Genomic DNA, 15,361 nt, shown 5'->3' with positions numbered 1-15,361 from the left:
CAACAAAAATGTTACTTTCCAGTTGCACATTACTGTACAGCCATGTTCTTTTAATAACTCCAGTTATTCATGTTTCGCAAATATTTTGTTTCTGTTCTGCAGCTGAATCATTTTCCAGGTTCCTTTCAGATTGGACGGAAAGACCGTCTGTGGCGGAACCTGTCCAAAATGCAGACGCGGTTTGGCAAGCAGGAGTTTGGCTTCTTCCCACGTTCCTTTGTGCTCCCGCAGGACATGAAACTGCTGAAGAAGGCCTGGGAGGAGGGAGGGAGCAGGCAAAAATGGATCATCAAACCGGTGCAGCTTGGGTTTTTAGTCATTATTAAGCTGTTTTAAAATAAATTACTGGTGCATTATGGCCTTATGTTTCCTGTTTTCACAGCCTGCTTTAGCCCGAGGAATTGGTATTCAGGTTATTCACAAGTGGAGTCAAATGCCACGCAAGAGACCTCTCCTTGTGCAAAAGTGAGCTTTTAATCCTCACACAGTTATCTGAGAGCATGTGTTTTGTTTGTTTTTTATTTTTTAATTTAAGTTTGATTTAATCTCTCTCACTCACTCACTCACTCCGGGGGCCTCGGACTGTGGTGACCCCTAGCCGCTCTGACCAGATGTCGCCAGCGCCGTTGATCTTGTGCCACTTCCATCCAGGCATCGGGTGGCACTCCATGCTGTGCAACGTCTTCTCTGACATTATCGACCCACCGTTTTCGTGGCCGACCAATGGGCCGTCGGCCTCTGGGCTGACCGATCATGGCACTTCTTGGGAGCGCATCTTCGTCCATACGCGCGACATGCCCAGCCCATCTGAGTTGATACGACCGTGCTGCGATCGGCGGTATGCGAGCGCGATCCATGAGCTCCTGGTTATGCAAGATCCGCCGTTCCCCGGTTTCTTCGTCTTGAATTGGGCCCCATATCCTGCGCAGTATGCTTCGTTCGAATACGTTCAGTCATTCTTCAAGTGCTTTTGTAGTTCTCCAAGTCTCGCACCCATACAACACTATGGGTCTTATGATAGTGGTATAAATCTGGAGTTTCGTCTCGTATTCTTCCGCTTATCCGGGACCGGGTCGCGGAGGCAGCAGTCTAAGCATGGAAGCCCCAACTTCCCTTTCCTCAGACACCTCGGCCAGCTCCTCGGGAAGAACACCGAGGCGTTCCCAGGCCAGCCGAGAGACATAGTCCCTCCAGCATGTCCTGGGTCTTCCCCGGGGCCTCTTCCCGGGGGGACATGCCTGGAACACCTCCCCAGGGAGGTGTTTCGTTGTGTTTGATAATATTCGTGCTCTTAGAGTTTTGTTCAACGACCAAGCGCATCGAGCTCCTGCTGCAATGCGCAGCTGGATTTCCTCCGATATGAGATCCGCTTGGTTGACAGTCGAACCAAGATATTTAAAGGAGTATACTACCTCGTGCTTGGAGTCTCCGAAGTCCATCTCACCAAGCAGAGGTACTTGTGCCCTCCAGAAGCTTTGTCTTCTTATCGTTGACAGATGGGCCTACTCTCTCTGCATTCTCCTTGAAATATAGATGCGTGTCTTCGAGATCTAAGTCATCAGCGAAGGCGAGCTTGTCGAAGCTTGCGCTGCCCAGCTGTATCAGCTGACGAGTAGGCGGCATTTGTCTTACAACCCATTCCAATACCGGGTTGAACAGAAGGGTTGAAAGCGGACAGCCCTGCTTCAGTCCGCTTTCAATCGAGAAGGTGTCTGTGATTTCACCACTGATCTTGAGCCTGCATTGGGTGTTATTATAACACATCTTTGTGAGGGATATAATCTTATCAGGGATGTTAAATTCCCTGAGAATGGCCCACAGCGATGATCTATGAACGCTGTCATAGGCTTGTTGAAAGTCAATAAAGAGATGATAGGATGATTTATTGTACTCGTGGTATTTTTCAAGGATTTGTTGCAGAATAAATATCTGATCGATAGTACTTTTCATAGGCCTAAAACCCGTCTGATAGTTTCCTATAAGTCTTTCTGTGTAAGGCTGCAATCTTTGATATAAAATATTGAACTTTGTATCCGATGGATAGAATACAGATTCCTCTGTAGTTGCTACAATCCATTTGGTCGCCTTTCTTGTGCAGTGAAACAATCACTCCCATCTCCCATTCCATAGGCATAGTTTCCTCTTCCCATATTTTTCTAATTAAAGCTATCAATCTTTGGTGTAACCGTTCTCCTCCAAACTTAATCATCTCAGAGTACACGCCATCTATACCTGCAGCTTTGTTATTTTTAAGCCACTTTATAGCTAACCTGATCTCAGCTTCTGATTGTATCTCAACTCTATCATTGGCCCTAATCATTTCCGGATCACCATCGTACGTTACGGGTTCTGGGGGGGGGGGAGTCTATTTAATAGAGTTTTAAAATGCTCGAGCCATCTATTTTGGATGCCTTTTTTCCCAACAAGCGTTTTACCATAAGAGTTCTTAACTAGTTCGCACCTTGGTTGCTATCCTGATCTCTGATTCTTGATGCCTTGGAATTGCTTTCTTGTTCTTCCACTCCTTCTGTCTTCTTCGATCTCTCTCAACTGATTCTGTATGGCTTCTTTCTTCTTCCTCTTGTTTACCCTGCACGCTTCCGTTCTCGCCGCACGGTAGTCCTCTTTTCTCTTGTTGTTATTTCTATCTTCTAACCACTGCTTTCTAGCTGATCATCTTCTCTCTGCTGCGTTTGCACGTTCCTGATCGAACCACACATTTCTTCTTCTCCTTCGTCCTTCCTCACCTAGAACATCTTTAGCTGCGTCCACCATTACTGTACTAAGGTTTTGCCAATCCAGTAGGTCCGCGTCTTCATTCTCCAAGACATTGAAGCGGTTGCTTATTTCCATAGCATATCTTCCTCTGTATTCTTCATTCATTAGCTTCTCTATATTGATTTTCGTCAAGCGCTTGACCTTTATTCTTTTACTTTTTAGCTTAGATTTAATCTACAACCTTTAAATCAGAAAAAATTGAGACGGTATGGAAAATGCACATTTAAAAAAAAAAAAAAAAGAGAGACCGAAATTTACTTTGACTTGTATTTCATTGCAGACGCTGAACAAAAAATATTTAATGTTTTGCCTGTTCAACTTCTCTTCATTTTGTTAATATACATCCATTTCTGCGTTTCAGGCCTGCAACACAGTCCAAAAAAAGTTGGGATGTGGGCAATTTAGGGCTAGTAATGAGGTAAAGCAATTAAACAATGATGTGATTTGAAACAGATGATGTCAGCAGGTGATTGTAATCATGATTTGGTACAAAATTAGTATCCAGAAAAGGTCTAGTCTTTGAGGAGCGAAGATGGGCCATGGATCTTTAGTTTATAACCAAGTGCGTGAGGGGGAAAAATGTAAATATTTAGAAACATTTAACATGTCCCTCAAAGAAAGATGGGAAGGGATTGATATTTCACCCTCTACTGTGCATAATATCATGAAACGATTCAAGGAATCTTGAGGAGTTTTGTTGCATAAAGGGCCAAGGGCACAAGCCTAAGCTGAACACCCGGGATCTCTGATCCTTCAGATGGTATTGCGTCAAGAACCGTCATTCATCTACAGCTGATATAACCACATGGGCTCAGGGTTACTTTGGTAAACCTTTGTTAAACTCTACAATACAGAGTTACAGTGCCTTGCAAAAGTATTCATACCCCTTGAACTTTTTCACATTTTTCCACCGTACAACCACGAACTTAAACGCTTTTTTATTGAGATTTATGTGATAGACCAACACAGAGTAGCACATAATTGTGAAGTGAAACGAAAATGATAAATGGTCTTCAAAATTTTAAACAAATAAAAATCTGAAAAATGTGGTGTGCATTAGTATTCAGCCCCCTGTCCTCTGATACCTCTAAATACAATCCAGTGCAATCAATTGCCTTCAGAAGTCATCTAATTAGTTAATAGAGTCCTACTGTGTGTAATTTACTCTCAGCATAAATACACTTGTTCTGTGAAGGCCTCAGAGTTAGAGAACACTGAAGAACAAACAGCATCATGAAGACCAAAGAACTCACCAGACAGGTCAGGGATAAAGTTCTGGAGAAGTTTAAATTAGGGTTAGGTGATTAAAAAAAAAATATCCCAAGCTCTGAACATCTCAAGAAGCACTGTTCAATCCATCATTCAAAAATGGAAAAATATGGCACAACTGCAAACCTACCAAGACATGGCCGTCCACCTAAATTGACAGAGCGAGCAAGGAGAGCACTGGTCAGAGAAGCAGCCAAGAGGCCCATGATCACTCTGGAGGAGCTGCAGAAATCCACAGCTCAGGTGGGAGAATCTGTGCACAGGACAACTATAAGTCGTACACTCCACAAATCTGGCCTTTTTGGAAGAGTGGCAAGAAGAAAGCCGTTGTTGAAAGACAGGCATAAGAAGCCATGTAGGGGACACAGCAAACATGTGGAAGAAGGTGCTTTGGTCAGATGAGACCAAAGTTGAACTTTTTGGCCTAAATGCAAAGCGCTGTGTGTGGCGGAAAACTAACACTGCTCATCACCCTGCACACACCATCCCCACTGTGAAACATGGTGGTGGCAGCATCATGCTATGGTGATGCTTTTCTTCAGCAGGGACAGGGAAGCTGGTCAGAGTTGATGGGAAGAGGGATGGAGCTAAATACAGGGCAATCCTGGAAGAAAACCTGTTGGAGGCTGCAAAAGATTTGAGACTGGGAAGGAGATTCACCTTCCAGCAAGACAATGACCCTAAAAATACAGCCAGAGCTACAATGGAATGGTTTAGATCAAAGAATATTCATGTGTTAGAATGGCCCAGTCAAAGTCCAGACCTAAATCCCATTGAGCATCTGTGGCAAGACTTGCTGTTCACAGACGCTCTCCATCCAATCTGGCTGAGCTTGAGCTATTTTGCAAAGAAGAATGGGCAAACATTTCAGTGTCTAGATGTGCAAAGCTGGTAGAGACATACCACAAAAGACTTGCAGCTGTAATTGCAGCAAAAGGTGGCTCTACAAGGTATTGACGCAGAGGGGCTGAATACTAATGCACATTACATTTTTCAGATTTTTATTTGTTTAAAAATTTGAAGACCATTTATCATTTTCATTTCACTTCACAATTATGTGCTACTCTGTGTTGGTCATGCCAGTTAAAACTTTACTGTGCAAAAAGGAAGCCTTATGCTAACTGTGTCCAGAAGCGCCATTGATTTCTCTGGCATCAGAGGCATCTGGGACCATTGCACTGTGGAACCATGAATCGTGGTCTGATGAATCAGTATTCCAGGCCTTTTTTTGAAGAAATGGACGCCACGTGATTCAGACCAGAGAAGAAAAGGACCATCCTGACTGTTACCAGCCACAAGTCCAAAAGCCAGGGTCTGTCATGGCCCTCGGCTAAGGTAACTTACACTCCTGTGATGGCAGCATTAATGCGGAAAAGTACATTGAGATTTTGGAGCAGCATACACTACCTTCAAGACGACATCTTTTCCAGGGATATTTCAGCAAGGCAGTGCAAAACCACATTCTGCACGTTACAAAGGCATGGCTGCGGAAGAAGAGGGCGCCTATTCCCTCCGTGCCCAACAGAGAATGTGTGGCGAAATTTGATATGCAACAATGATGACCCCATACTGTTGCACATCTTAAGACCTGTGTGCAGGAGTAATGGGACAAAATAACACCTGAAACACTTCATCACTTGGTGTTTTCAGTCCATAAACATCATCTCAGTGTTGTGAGAAGGAATGGCAACATTATAAAGTGGTAAATGCTTTACCGTCCTCCCTTTTTTTTTTTTTTTAATTTAAAAAAAATTTAAATTCATGAGGTAAAACATCAAATAATGTGCTGCTGCATTCTTTTGAGTGCAATACAGGTCAAAGATTATTTACAAATCATTGTTTTCAGTTTTAATTTCAACATACCGTCCCAACTTTGTCTGATTTGGGGTTACAAAAATAAGAAGGAATATTACAGGTTTTAAACTTTGTCCTTTTGAATTTTAGACTGTACTTGGAGGGCTTTTGGGGTTGAAAAATGGGTTCAGAATGTGAATCATTATTTAAAAAAAAAATCTATTTTGTTTTTTTGAGTTCTGTAGATTTGCACTACACCAAGTTTGTCACCTCTCTGATTTTCACAGATACCTTCATAAGCCCTACCTCATTAGTGGGAATAAATTTGATCTGCGTATCTATGTGTACGTGACCTCTTATGATCCACTCCGTGTTTACATCTTCAACGATGGACTCGTCCGCTTTGCAAGCTGCAAGTGAGCCAATTAAAGAAAATTATGTCCAGCAGAAAGCACCATACATTTTTCAGTTAATAAATATCCTGCTTTGTAGCATATCCAATGTTTTATCTGATTTTGTTATTGCTTTTTAATGTTTTCAATGCAGGTATTCCTCTTCAATGAAAAGCCTTGGCAACAAATTCATGCACTTGACAAACTACAGTGTAAACAAGAAGAACTCTGAATATCAGACCAACAGTGATGACAAGGCCTGCCAGGGTCATAAATGGTAGAGAATTTTAAGTCAGACTGGTGTTTTTATTTTCAGACTTTGTGTGCAAATACCAGTTTGACATTAGCTCTTAACAGTGATGGTCACAACGAAAATGTTCTGTTTAAATGAGCTTTGTTGCCTACAGGGCACTGAAGGCGTTATGGCAGTATTTGGACTCCAGAGGGATTAACACCACTCTTATCTGGGAGAAGATTCAGGACATGGTCATTAAAACCATCATTGTGTAAGTGTGTGTGGCATCATACACTTCCTTGTGTATCTTTGACTCAACCTGTGACCTAGCCTGGGAAATCCCATGCTGCTTTGCACAATTGTTCCGATCTGAAAAGACAATATTGCACTTATGATATGGTCTGGTGTTAACCAGACTACCTGTGACCTAGTGTCATGCTGAAATTTCCAGCCTCTGTTTTTTTATGACTGCCAGAGGACCAAGTGACCATAATGCCTGTTGTGACGGTGCATACACTTTTTTTTTTTTTTGTCCACTGCTATTTTTCTAACCCTTATGTAAAGACACACAGTAGCAGTTGCTTTATTATTATTATTTAACTGCACAGTTTGCATGATTAAACTTGCAAAATTGGGATTCAGCAGTAATTGCAAAGTCCTGCTACCTTTTTTAGACCCTGATATTCATTCTTAACTGCACTGAAAAGGGTCTTCATACAAACTATAATATCCTTTTGAAGAAGAAGTCGACTTTATCGTATACGGTACAAGACAAAAGTTTGGACACATCATCTAATTCAGTTGGTTTTTTTTTTTTTTTGTTAATTAAGATTGGATGTTTTTCTTTACAGTACTGTTCAAAAGTTTGGGGTCACCCAGACAATTTTGTGTTTTCCGTGAAAAGTCACACTTTTATTTACCACCATAAGTTGTAAAATGAATAGAAAATATAGTCAAGACATTTTTCTGGCCATTTTGAGCATTTAATCGACCCCACAAATGTGATGCTCCAGAAACTCAATCTGCTCAAAGGAAGGTCAGTTTTATAGCTTCTCTAAAAAGCTCAACTGTTTTCAGCTGTGCTAACATGATTGTACAAGGGTTTTCTAATCATCCATTAGCCTTCTGAGGCAATGAGCAAACACATTGTACCATTAGAACACTGGAGTGAGAGTTGCTGGAAATGGGCCTCTATACACCTATGGAGATATTGCACCAGACATTTGCAGCTAGAATAGTCATTTACCACATTAGCAATGGATAGAGTGTATTTCTGATTAGTTTAAAGTGATCTTCATTGAAAAGAACAGTGCTTTTCTTTAAAAAATAAGGACATTTCAAAGTGACCCCAAACTTTTGAACGGTAGTGTACTTAGTTGAGCTGTTCTTGACATAATATGGCTTACTATAGTTGTGGAATAGGGCTGTTTACTTTGTATTTATTATTTGATCTCAAACGCATTAAAAAGGCAAGAAATTGCACTAAATTTTTGATGAGGCACACCTGTTAATTGAAAAGCATTCCAGGCTCATGAAGCTGGTTAAGATAATGATAATAGTGTACAAAGCATCATCAAGGTAAACGGTGGCTACTTTGAAGAATCTAAAATATGAAACATGATTTGTGTCAACCCTGCGATGATCTGGCAACTTGTCCAGGGTGTACCCTGCCTCTCGCCCATAGTCAGCTGGGATAGGCTTCAGCTTGCCCGCGACCCTGCACAGGATAAGTGGCTACAGATAATTGATGGATGTTTTGGGTGTGTGCTGGGGTGTTTTTTTTTTTTTTTTTTTTTTTTTTAATTAAAAACCACAATTCCGTAGAAGGTCAAGGCCAAGGCTTTTTATTGTCATTTCAACCATATACATTTGGTACAGTACACAGTTAAAATGGCATTTCTTCAGGACCATGGTGCTACATACAGTAAAACATCGTAGGACTACAAATCTACATGTAACAACATTGAGTGCAAACATTGCCGACAACTACACAAACAACAGTGAAGTGTAAATATCAATGACCATGCAAAAAAAAAGACAATTTGCACAAACGGACAGTACAGTGCCACCCAGTACCGGTCACTGATAATGCACAGAAAATTTGGTTGTGCATTTTGAGGTAGCAATATCTCATCTCATCTCATTATCTGTAGCCGCTTTATCCTGTTCTACAGGGTCGCAGGCAAGCTGGAGCCTATCCCAGCTGACTATGGGTGAAAGGCGGGGTACACCCTGGACAAGTCGCCAGGTCATCACAGGGCTGACACACAGACAACCATTCACACTCACATTCACACCTACGGTCAATTTAGAGTCACCAGTTAACCTAACCTGCATGTTTTTGGACTGTGGGGGAAACCGGAGCACCCGGAGGAAACCCACGCGGACACGGGGAGAACATGCAAACTACGCACAGAAAGGCCCTCGCCGGCCACGGGGCTCGAACCCGGACCTTCTTGCTGTGAGGCGACAGTGCTAACCACTACACCACCGTGCCGCCACAGGTAGCAATATGTTACAATAAATGTAAACATTTATTTATAATTTTCGATATGTTGTTTCATAGTTTTGTTGTCTTCAGTATCATTCTACAATGTAGAAAATAGTCCAAATTTACAAAAAAACCTATGAATGAGTAGGTGTGTCCAAACCTTAGATTGGTATTGTGTACGTTGGCGTACAGTGAAATTTTCTATGCATCCCAGCTTGTGAGGAAGCTTGGGTCACAGCGCAGGATTACTTCAAGGAAGTTATTTTAATTAAAGGGCTTTAATGATTGTTTAATGACACCGTATTGTACAGTTATTTTTTTTTATCCCTCGCTGGCCAAAAATGCCCAAAGGGGGATTGTCGTGGCAATGTCTTTCTATCCGTCCATCCCGGGAAGGGTGCTCACCTTCTGAAATCAACTCCTCTCACAATTTTTGGAGGAATTTTACAAAACTTGGCCGGATTCTTTGTTATATGTCGGTAATACGCATATTGTAATTTCATTCAATTCGGTCACATTTTACCAGAGTTACAGCCCTTGATTAACAAAATATAATTTGACAATTTCATGAGTGTTTTCCTTCTGAAATCAACTCCTCTCACAGTTTTTGGAGGAATTTCACCAAACTTGGCAGAAGGCATTGTTACATGTCGGTAGTACGCATATTATTTTGTTCAATTCGGTCACATTTCTACCAGCGTTACAGCCCTTGATTTAACAACCTTTTACTTTCACAATTTCATGAAGGTGTGCTCGCCTTCTGACATCAACTCCTCTCACAATTTTTGGATGAATTTCTTGAAGCTTGCCCAAAGGCCTTGTTATATGACGGTAATACACATATTGCGATTTAATTTTGTTTGTGAACATTTTTACCAGAGTTTTGACCCTTGATTTAAATAACTTGCACCCTCATGAAATTGTCAAAGTATATGTTCTTCTGAAATCAACTCTTCTCAGAATTTGTGGAGGAATTTCACCAAACTTGGCTAAAGGCTTTGTTATATGACAGTTATACGCATATTGAAATTTCGTTTAATTTGGGCAAATTTTACCAGAGTTATGCCCTTGATTATTAACAAACTTTGTACTTTGGCAATTTCATCAAGGTGTCTTTGCTTTCTGAAATCAACTTCCCTCACGATTTTTATTGTTCCCCGCTGGCCGAAAGGCCTGAAGGGGGATTATGTCATGGCGATGTCCGTCTGTCCCGGGAAGGGTACTCACTTTCTGAAATAAACTCCTCTCACGATTTTTGTAGGAATTTCACGAAACTTGACAGGATTCGTTGTTATATGTCGGTAATATGCATATTGCAATTTAATTCAATTCAGTCGCATTTTATCTGATTATGGCGTAGTTGCCAGTGGGGGATATTGTGCTCTCAGAGCGCTCGTGTGTGCGTGCGTGCGTGGTTTTTTTTTTTTTTTTTTTTAATTTATTATTATTTTTTTTTTACAAAGTGTATTTCTGTTTCATATTCACTAGGTCAGATCCATATATAAACACCCGGGTGAAGATGCATGTGCGTTCCCCATACAGCTGTCATGAGCTGTTTGGTTTTGATATCATGCTGGATGAGAACCTGAAGCCATGGGTTCTTGAAGTCAACATCTCTCCCAGGTACTGAGTATTGCAGCTAAACACTGATTAAGCAGTGACTGTTCAGTATTCACTTCTGCTACGTTGATTTTCGTGTAATTCATGTATCTGTGTGCCTTGTTATGTTTTAGATATACTGTTTTAACTAAAATATCTATGCTACATGGTCTGTTAGGAGGCAGGCATGCAATGAGTAACAGGAGAATTTATTCACCTGTGTCTTCCTGTACAGTTTACACTCCAACAGTGCGCTGGATGTGCGTATTAAGGGCCAAATGGTCCGTGACGTCCTGAACCTTGCTGGTTTTGTGCTGCCTAAGAAAGAAGACCTCCTCTCCAGCAGCTCGAGCAGCAGTGGCAGCAGCTCCACCAGCAGGTTAGAACTGATATTGTAGATTAATTTAAAGATGCAAGTATATGTACTGATTTTTTTTTTTTTTAATTCGATCTTCTTTATATTCAGGCTATTTCATTACATGTTAGAGTGCCAGATGTTGCTAGGACAAATGAATCAGGTAGTATTTGTATAATTCTCAAGTGTGTTTGCAACCGTTGTGTTCAGTTTGTATGAAGGAGCACGAGAGAGATCAAGATCAGACCTGTCCCCAGATGAGAAACTGAAAAGAGCTTTCTATGTCACCCAGAACACTGGGGACCAGGTACATGGGTTTGTTAAATTTGACATTTTTTTTTCATAGTATAGGCATCACTGTATTGTTTTAAGCAGCGTCCCACTGTATGGTGAGATGTTTGCATGATTAAATGTTCTGTTTCATTGTGTTTGCAGGATTTCTACTCCACGATTTTGGACGTGTTAACTCCTGATGATGTGCACGTTCTGGCTGAGAGCGAGGATGAGCTGAGTCGTCTGGGAGACTTTGAACGCATCTTCCCTTCCGCTGCCTCCTCCCGCTACCTCCGTTTCTTTGAGCAGCCTCGCTACCTCAACGTGCTCCTTAATCAGTGGGAACAGAAATACAGTCAAAACCGGAGCAAAGGTGTGCGTGTGCGCACTTTTGTGACGTCTGCTGTGTTACAGGGTATAGTTACCTTCAGCTGTCAATGATGCATGCTGCTCTGTGTCTAGGCATCGAACTGCTGAGAAGTCTGTGTCAGAAAAGAGTACACTTGGGGAACCTTGCTGATTCTGCACATCATGTGAGTATTCAACTCCATATAATTTCCTGAGACTTGACACTGGATAAGAGGGTCACATGTCTGTGTTTACTTTCCAGTCCACACCGGTTGTGACTCACTTCAGTTATCTCAGCAATTTTGGAGAGGAATAGAGAAACAGTACTCTATTTTTATGAAGAAAACTAATGCCCATACACTACCGTTCAAAAGTTTGGGGTCACTTTGAAATTTCCTTATTTTTGAAAGAAAAGCACTGTTCTTTTCAATGAAGATCACTTTAAACTAATCAGAAATCCACTCTATACATTGCTAATGTGCTAAATGACTATTCTAGCTGCAAATGTCTGGTTTTTGGTGCAATATCTCCATAGGTGTATAGAGGCCCATTTCCAGCAACTCTCACTCCAGTGTTCTAATGGTACAATGTGTTTGCTCATTGCCTCAGAAGGCTAATGGATGATTAGAAAACCCTTGTACAATCAAAAAATGTCTTGACTATATTTTCTATTCATTATACAACTTATGGTGGTAAATAAAAGTGTGACTTTTCATGGAAAACACAAAATTGTCTGGGTGACCCCAAACTTTTGAACGGTAGTGCATGTCCAGTATTAGACCTTAACATGAAATGTGCTTTGAATGCATCTTTATCCTCAATTAAATGACAGAGTAAAAAATCGTGTAAGAAATATCTATTATTATAGCTTGCTGTTTTAACTCGATACATTTGAATATTGGGCAGTATGAAATGAGAATAAAACTCCTTGTCAAAAGACAAGTTTTCAGTGACCGAAGCAGTAATGATTGAGAATATCATAACCACTATCAAAACACTAAGGGGTTTTTAAATGTAATGTAGTTTATTATTCCATCCACATTCACTGGATATGAGCAATCACATGCTCTGATTGGCTACGCTACTACTAGGCTATCAGCTCATATACCGTGAGTAGAGAAAAACAAAATGGCAGAGCATGTTGCTGAACCAACCGAGGATGAAATAAAAACTCTACTCAAAAACAAAACCCCCCAAAATACAAAAAAAAAAATGGAATAAAAGTATTTGATGGTAAGAACGGGTGGGTTTCCCCCCTCAAGAATTATTATAGCTCCCCACCCCCACCCCCAAATTGCTACTGTCATTTTGCTGGTTTTCCTGGTTTCCACTTTAAGGATCCATGGGGATTGTCAAAGACCTGCCACAGATCCTTAAAGATAAGGCTCTTCAATAGATCTTCAAAGATCTTTCTGTGCAAAATAATTTGTAAAGATCCTCAAGGATTTGACAAGGATCCTACGGAGATCCTCATAATGATCCCTGCAAAGAACTTTGCAAGGATCCTTTAAGATCCTCAAGGATTCAACAAGGACCTTTCAAAGATATTACAAGGATCCTTCGAAGGATCCTGTTAAGATCTTTGCTAGGATCCTTGAGGATTTGATCAGGATCTTTGTCAATATCTTTGCAAGGATCCTGCAAGATCCTCAAGGATCTTTCAAAGATCTTAGAAGGATCCTTCTAAGGATCTTAAGATCTTTGAGGATAGGATCAGGATCTTTGTCAAAATCTTCAAGATCTTTGCAAAGATTTAACAAGCATCCTTCAAAGATCTTAAAAGATCTTTGGAATTGAATGTGGTTTTTTTTTGTTTGTTTTTTTGTTTTTTTTAAGATCCTTGAAGATCTTTACAAGAACTATAAAGATCCTTGAAGCTCTTTTGAGGATCTTTGTTGAGATCCTCAACAGGATCCTCAAAGACCCTCACGAAGAACTTTACGGATCCTTGAAGATCCTTGAAAGATTTTCACCAGGTTTGCTTACATTCTAAGTGGAAATTATTTTGTCGGACGTTTTGTGTAAAGTTTTTATTTATCGAATGTGCAAAAAATAAAAATGCTCTGTTTTTCAAAATCCAGTGAAATGTGGATAGAATAAAACAGTTATTCCAGTCAATCTCTTCGTACATGGCTTATAGCCGACCCGGCGCTACGTACCCCGTCAGTTTATATACAACTCAATTTTGTGGAATAACTCTTAAATATACATGGTCTAGATATCAGATTCCTCTATTTTCTGCTACTGTTACATGACACTTTTCATTTCTTGGATGATTTTAAATTTCATCTGAAATCTCCCCCCAATTTATTTTTTTAAAATAAGCAGTGGTCTGCAAAATCCAACCATGAACACTGTTCAGACTTCCAGAGCACCACATTTGCCAAGACAATGTTTACAAAGTCAAGGTAGGAAGACCCAAGGTATATTCCTTTTTTTATCTTTTTCTGTGGTATTCTATGATGCATTTCTCTCTGTTTTCTAATTCTCTCTCTCTCTCTCGATGTCTGTCTATATCAGGGCAGTGAATAAGCATGCAAGCTTCCAGCTGGATGATGATGATGATGATGATGGTGGTGATGAGTGGTCTGATCACGATGTTCAGTCAGTGACCTCCAGTATTCCAGACATGAGTCTGATGGGATCAGTGAGCCCAAATTGAAGTATGGCCAGTGCCAGTCTGCCTCACCAGGATTACTTGTGAGAGCAATCGTGTACTCTGAGACAAGTGAACATCCAGGGTTTAAAAACAACGCACAAAATCACAAATAATTGCACATTTGCAGAGTTTGGTAGAGGGTGCTGGGGTTTTCGTCTTATCAAAAGTTGCTCGGAACAAACTTTATTTTTACATAATTCTCTCCTCCCAATTTATTCAGCAAGTATCTGCCCCCTCAGGAAGTGGTGTTCATAGTTAACTGGCCAGACTGATGACTGTTTTTAATCACACATCAATTTCACTATTTCCAAAACTACACCTTTCGAGGATGGACCGGTAGACATGTTTGAAGCACAAAGATCTATATGCATATGCTGTGTCTATATATGCAAGTTTCTCTTCTGTTGAAAGGAGCTGCTCTGGAGTCATGCCTGAGTGCAGGAGCCAATCAGATTCCTTTCTTGGTTTGTTTACATTTTGGAAAGACCCACCATTGAGGGTCAGTACTACTTGCAAGTGAATTTTAGGAAAAAAAATATTGTTAACTGTAACACCACCACCAACAATAATAATACTTATTAATTTATAATGTCATCCATTTTATCCTCAGTAAATAAATATCTGGTGTAGGATTTTCACATTAAAAGTATTTGAAAAATCAACTGGTAGTCTCTAAATTTATTTTCAACCTACTTGAAGCTCCATTTTTTTTCTCTCTCTCTCTCTCTCTCTCTCTCTCTCTCTCTCTCTCACACACACACGCACACACCTCTCTCAAACATCCCTGTTGTAGCAACTGCTAGAACCAGTTCCTATATTACTCACTACTTTTTATATTTTGGCTTGATGCCCATTGTACTAGCACGTTTCTTAGGGGAGGTTTGACTTCACGGGTTAATGCACATTGTAGTATCTGCAATATAAACTTGCACGTGTTATCATAGTGATGCAGAATACAGGTGAAATTTGAAAATGTTTTTACAGACAGTTTGCTACTTTCTGTCTCTTTCCACAAGTCTTTTCAATCTGAGAAATCTGTTGGAGGCTAGTATTGGGCCATGCTCGAAGACGGTTAGTGAGCTGAGCAGCAGATGCATAAAGCCCATCAGGGCACACATGAGGTAAAAATAGCCACTTCCATAAGGGTCACTTGAAATCCTAACACACT

At 40.6% G+C, this 15,361-nt stretch overlaps 2 protein-coding genes across 6 annotated transcripts in view; both read left to right on the top strand.

Annotated features, from left to right (window-relative positions):
- ttll4 (tubulin tyrosine ligase-like family, member 4) overlaps nucleotides 1–14,855 on the top strand; it is a 37,075-nt gene extending 22,220 nt beyond the window's left edge. The window contains exons 8-19 of the mRNA XM_060930173.1: nucleotides 103–297; nucleotides 383–465; nucleotides 6,129–6,257; nucleotides 6,388–6,510; nucleotides 6,641–6,739; nucleotides 10,448–10,582; nucleotides 10,794–10,937; nucleotides 11,124–11,220; nucleotides 11,349–11,559; nucleotides 11,649–11,719; nucleotides 13,863–13,942; nucleotides 14,055–14,855. Coding sequence (XP_060786156.1) covers nucleotides 103–297; nucleotides 383–465; nucleotides 6,129–6,257; nucleotides 6,388–6,510; nucleotides 6,641–6,739; nucleotides 10,448–10,582; nucleotides 10,794–10,937; nucleotides 11,124–11,220; nucleotides 11,349–11,559; nucleotides 11,649–11,719; nucleotides 13,863–13,942; nucleotides 14,055–14,196 — 1,509 coding nt within the window. The 3' untranslated portion in view covers nucleotides 14,197–14,855. The remainder of the gene's footprint in view (nucleotides 1–102; nucleotides 298–382; nucleotides 466–6,128; nucleotides 6,258–6,387; nucleotides 6,511–6,640; nucleotides 6,740–10,447; nucleotides 10,583–10,793; nucleotides 10,938–11,123; nucleotides 11,221–11,348; nucleotides 11,560–11,648; nucleotides 11,720–13,862; nucleotides 13,943–14,054) is intronic.
- A 142-nt stretch (nucleotides 14,856–14,997) lies between these two features.
- Nucleotides 14,998–15,361, top strand: part of prkag3b (protein kinase, AMP-activated, gamma 3b non-catalytic subunit) — a 36,712-nt gene continuing 36,348 nt past the window's right edge. For all 5 annotated transcript variants that reach the window (XM_060928840.1, XM_060928836.1, XM_060928834.1 and 2 more), the window contains exon 1: nucleotides 14,998–15,314. The gene's annotated coding sequence lies outside the window, so the exon portion shown is untranslated. The remainder of the gene's footprint in view (nucleotides 15,315–15,361) is intronic.

The sequence above is a fragment of the Neoarius graeffei genome, chromosome 9, assembly GCF_027579695.1.
Source record: "Neoarius graeffei isolate fNeoGra1 chromosome 9, fNeoGra1.pri, whole genome shotgun sequence".
NCBI classification, from domain to species: Eukaryota; Metazoa; Chordata; class Actinopteri; order Siluriformes; family Ariidae; genus Neoarius; species Neoarius graeffei.
Note: the sequence above shows the minus strand (reverse complement) of the source record. Positions and strands in the feature narration are given on the sequence as shown.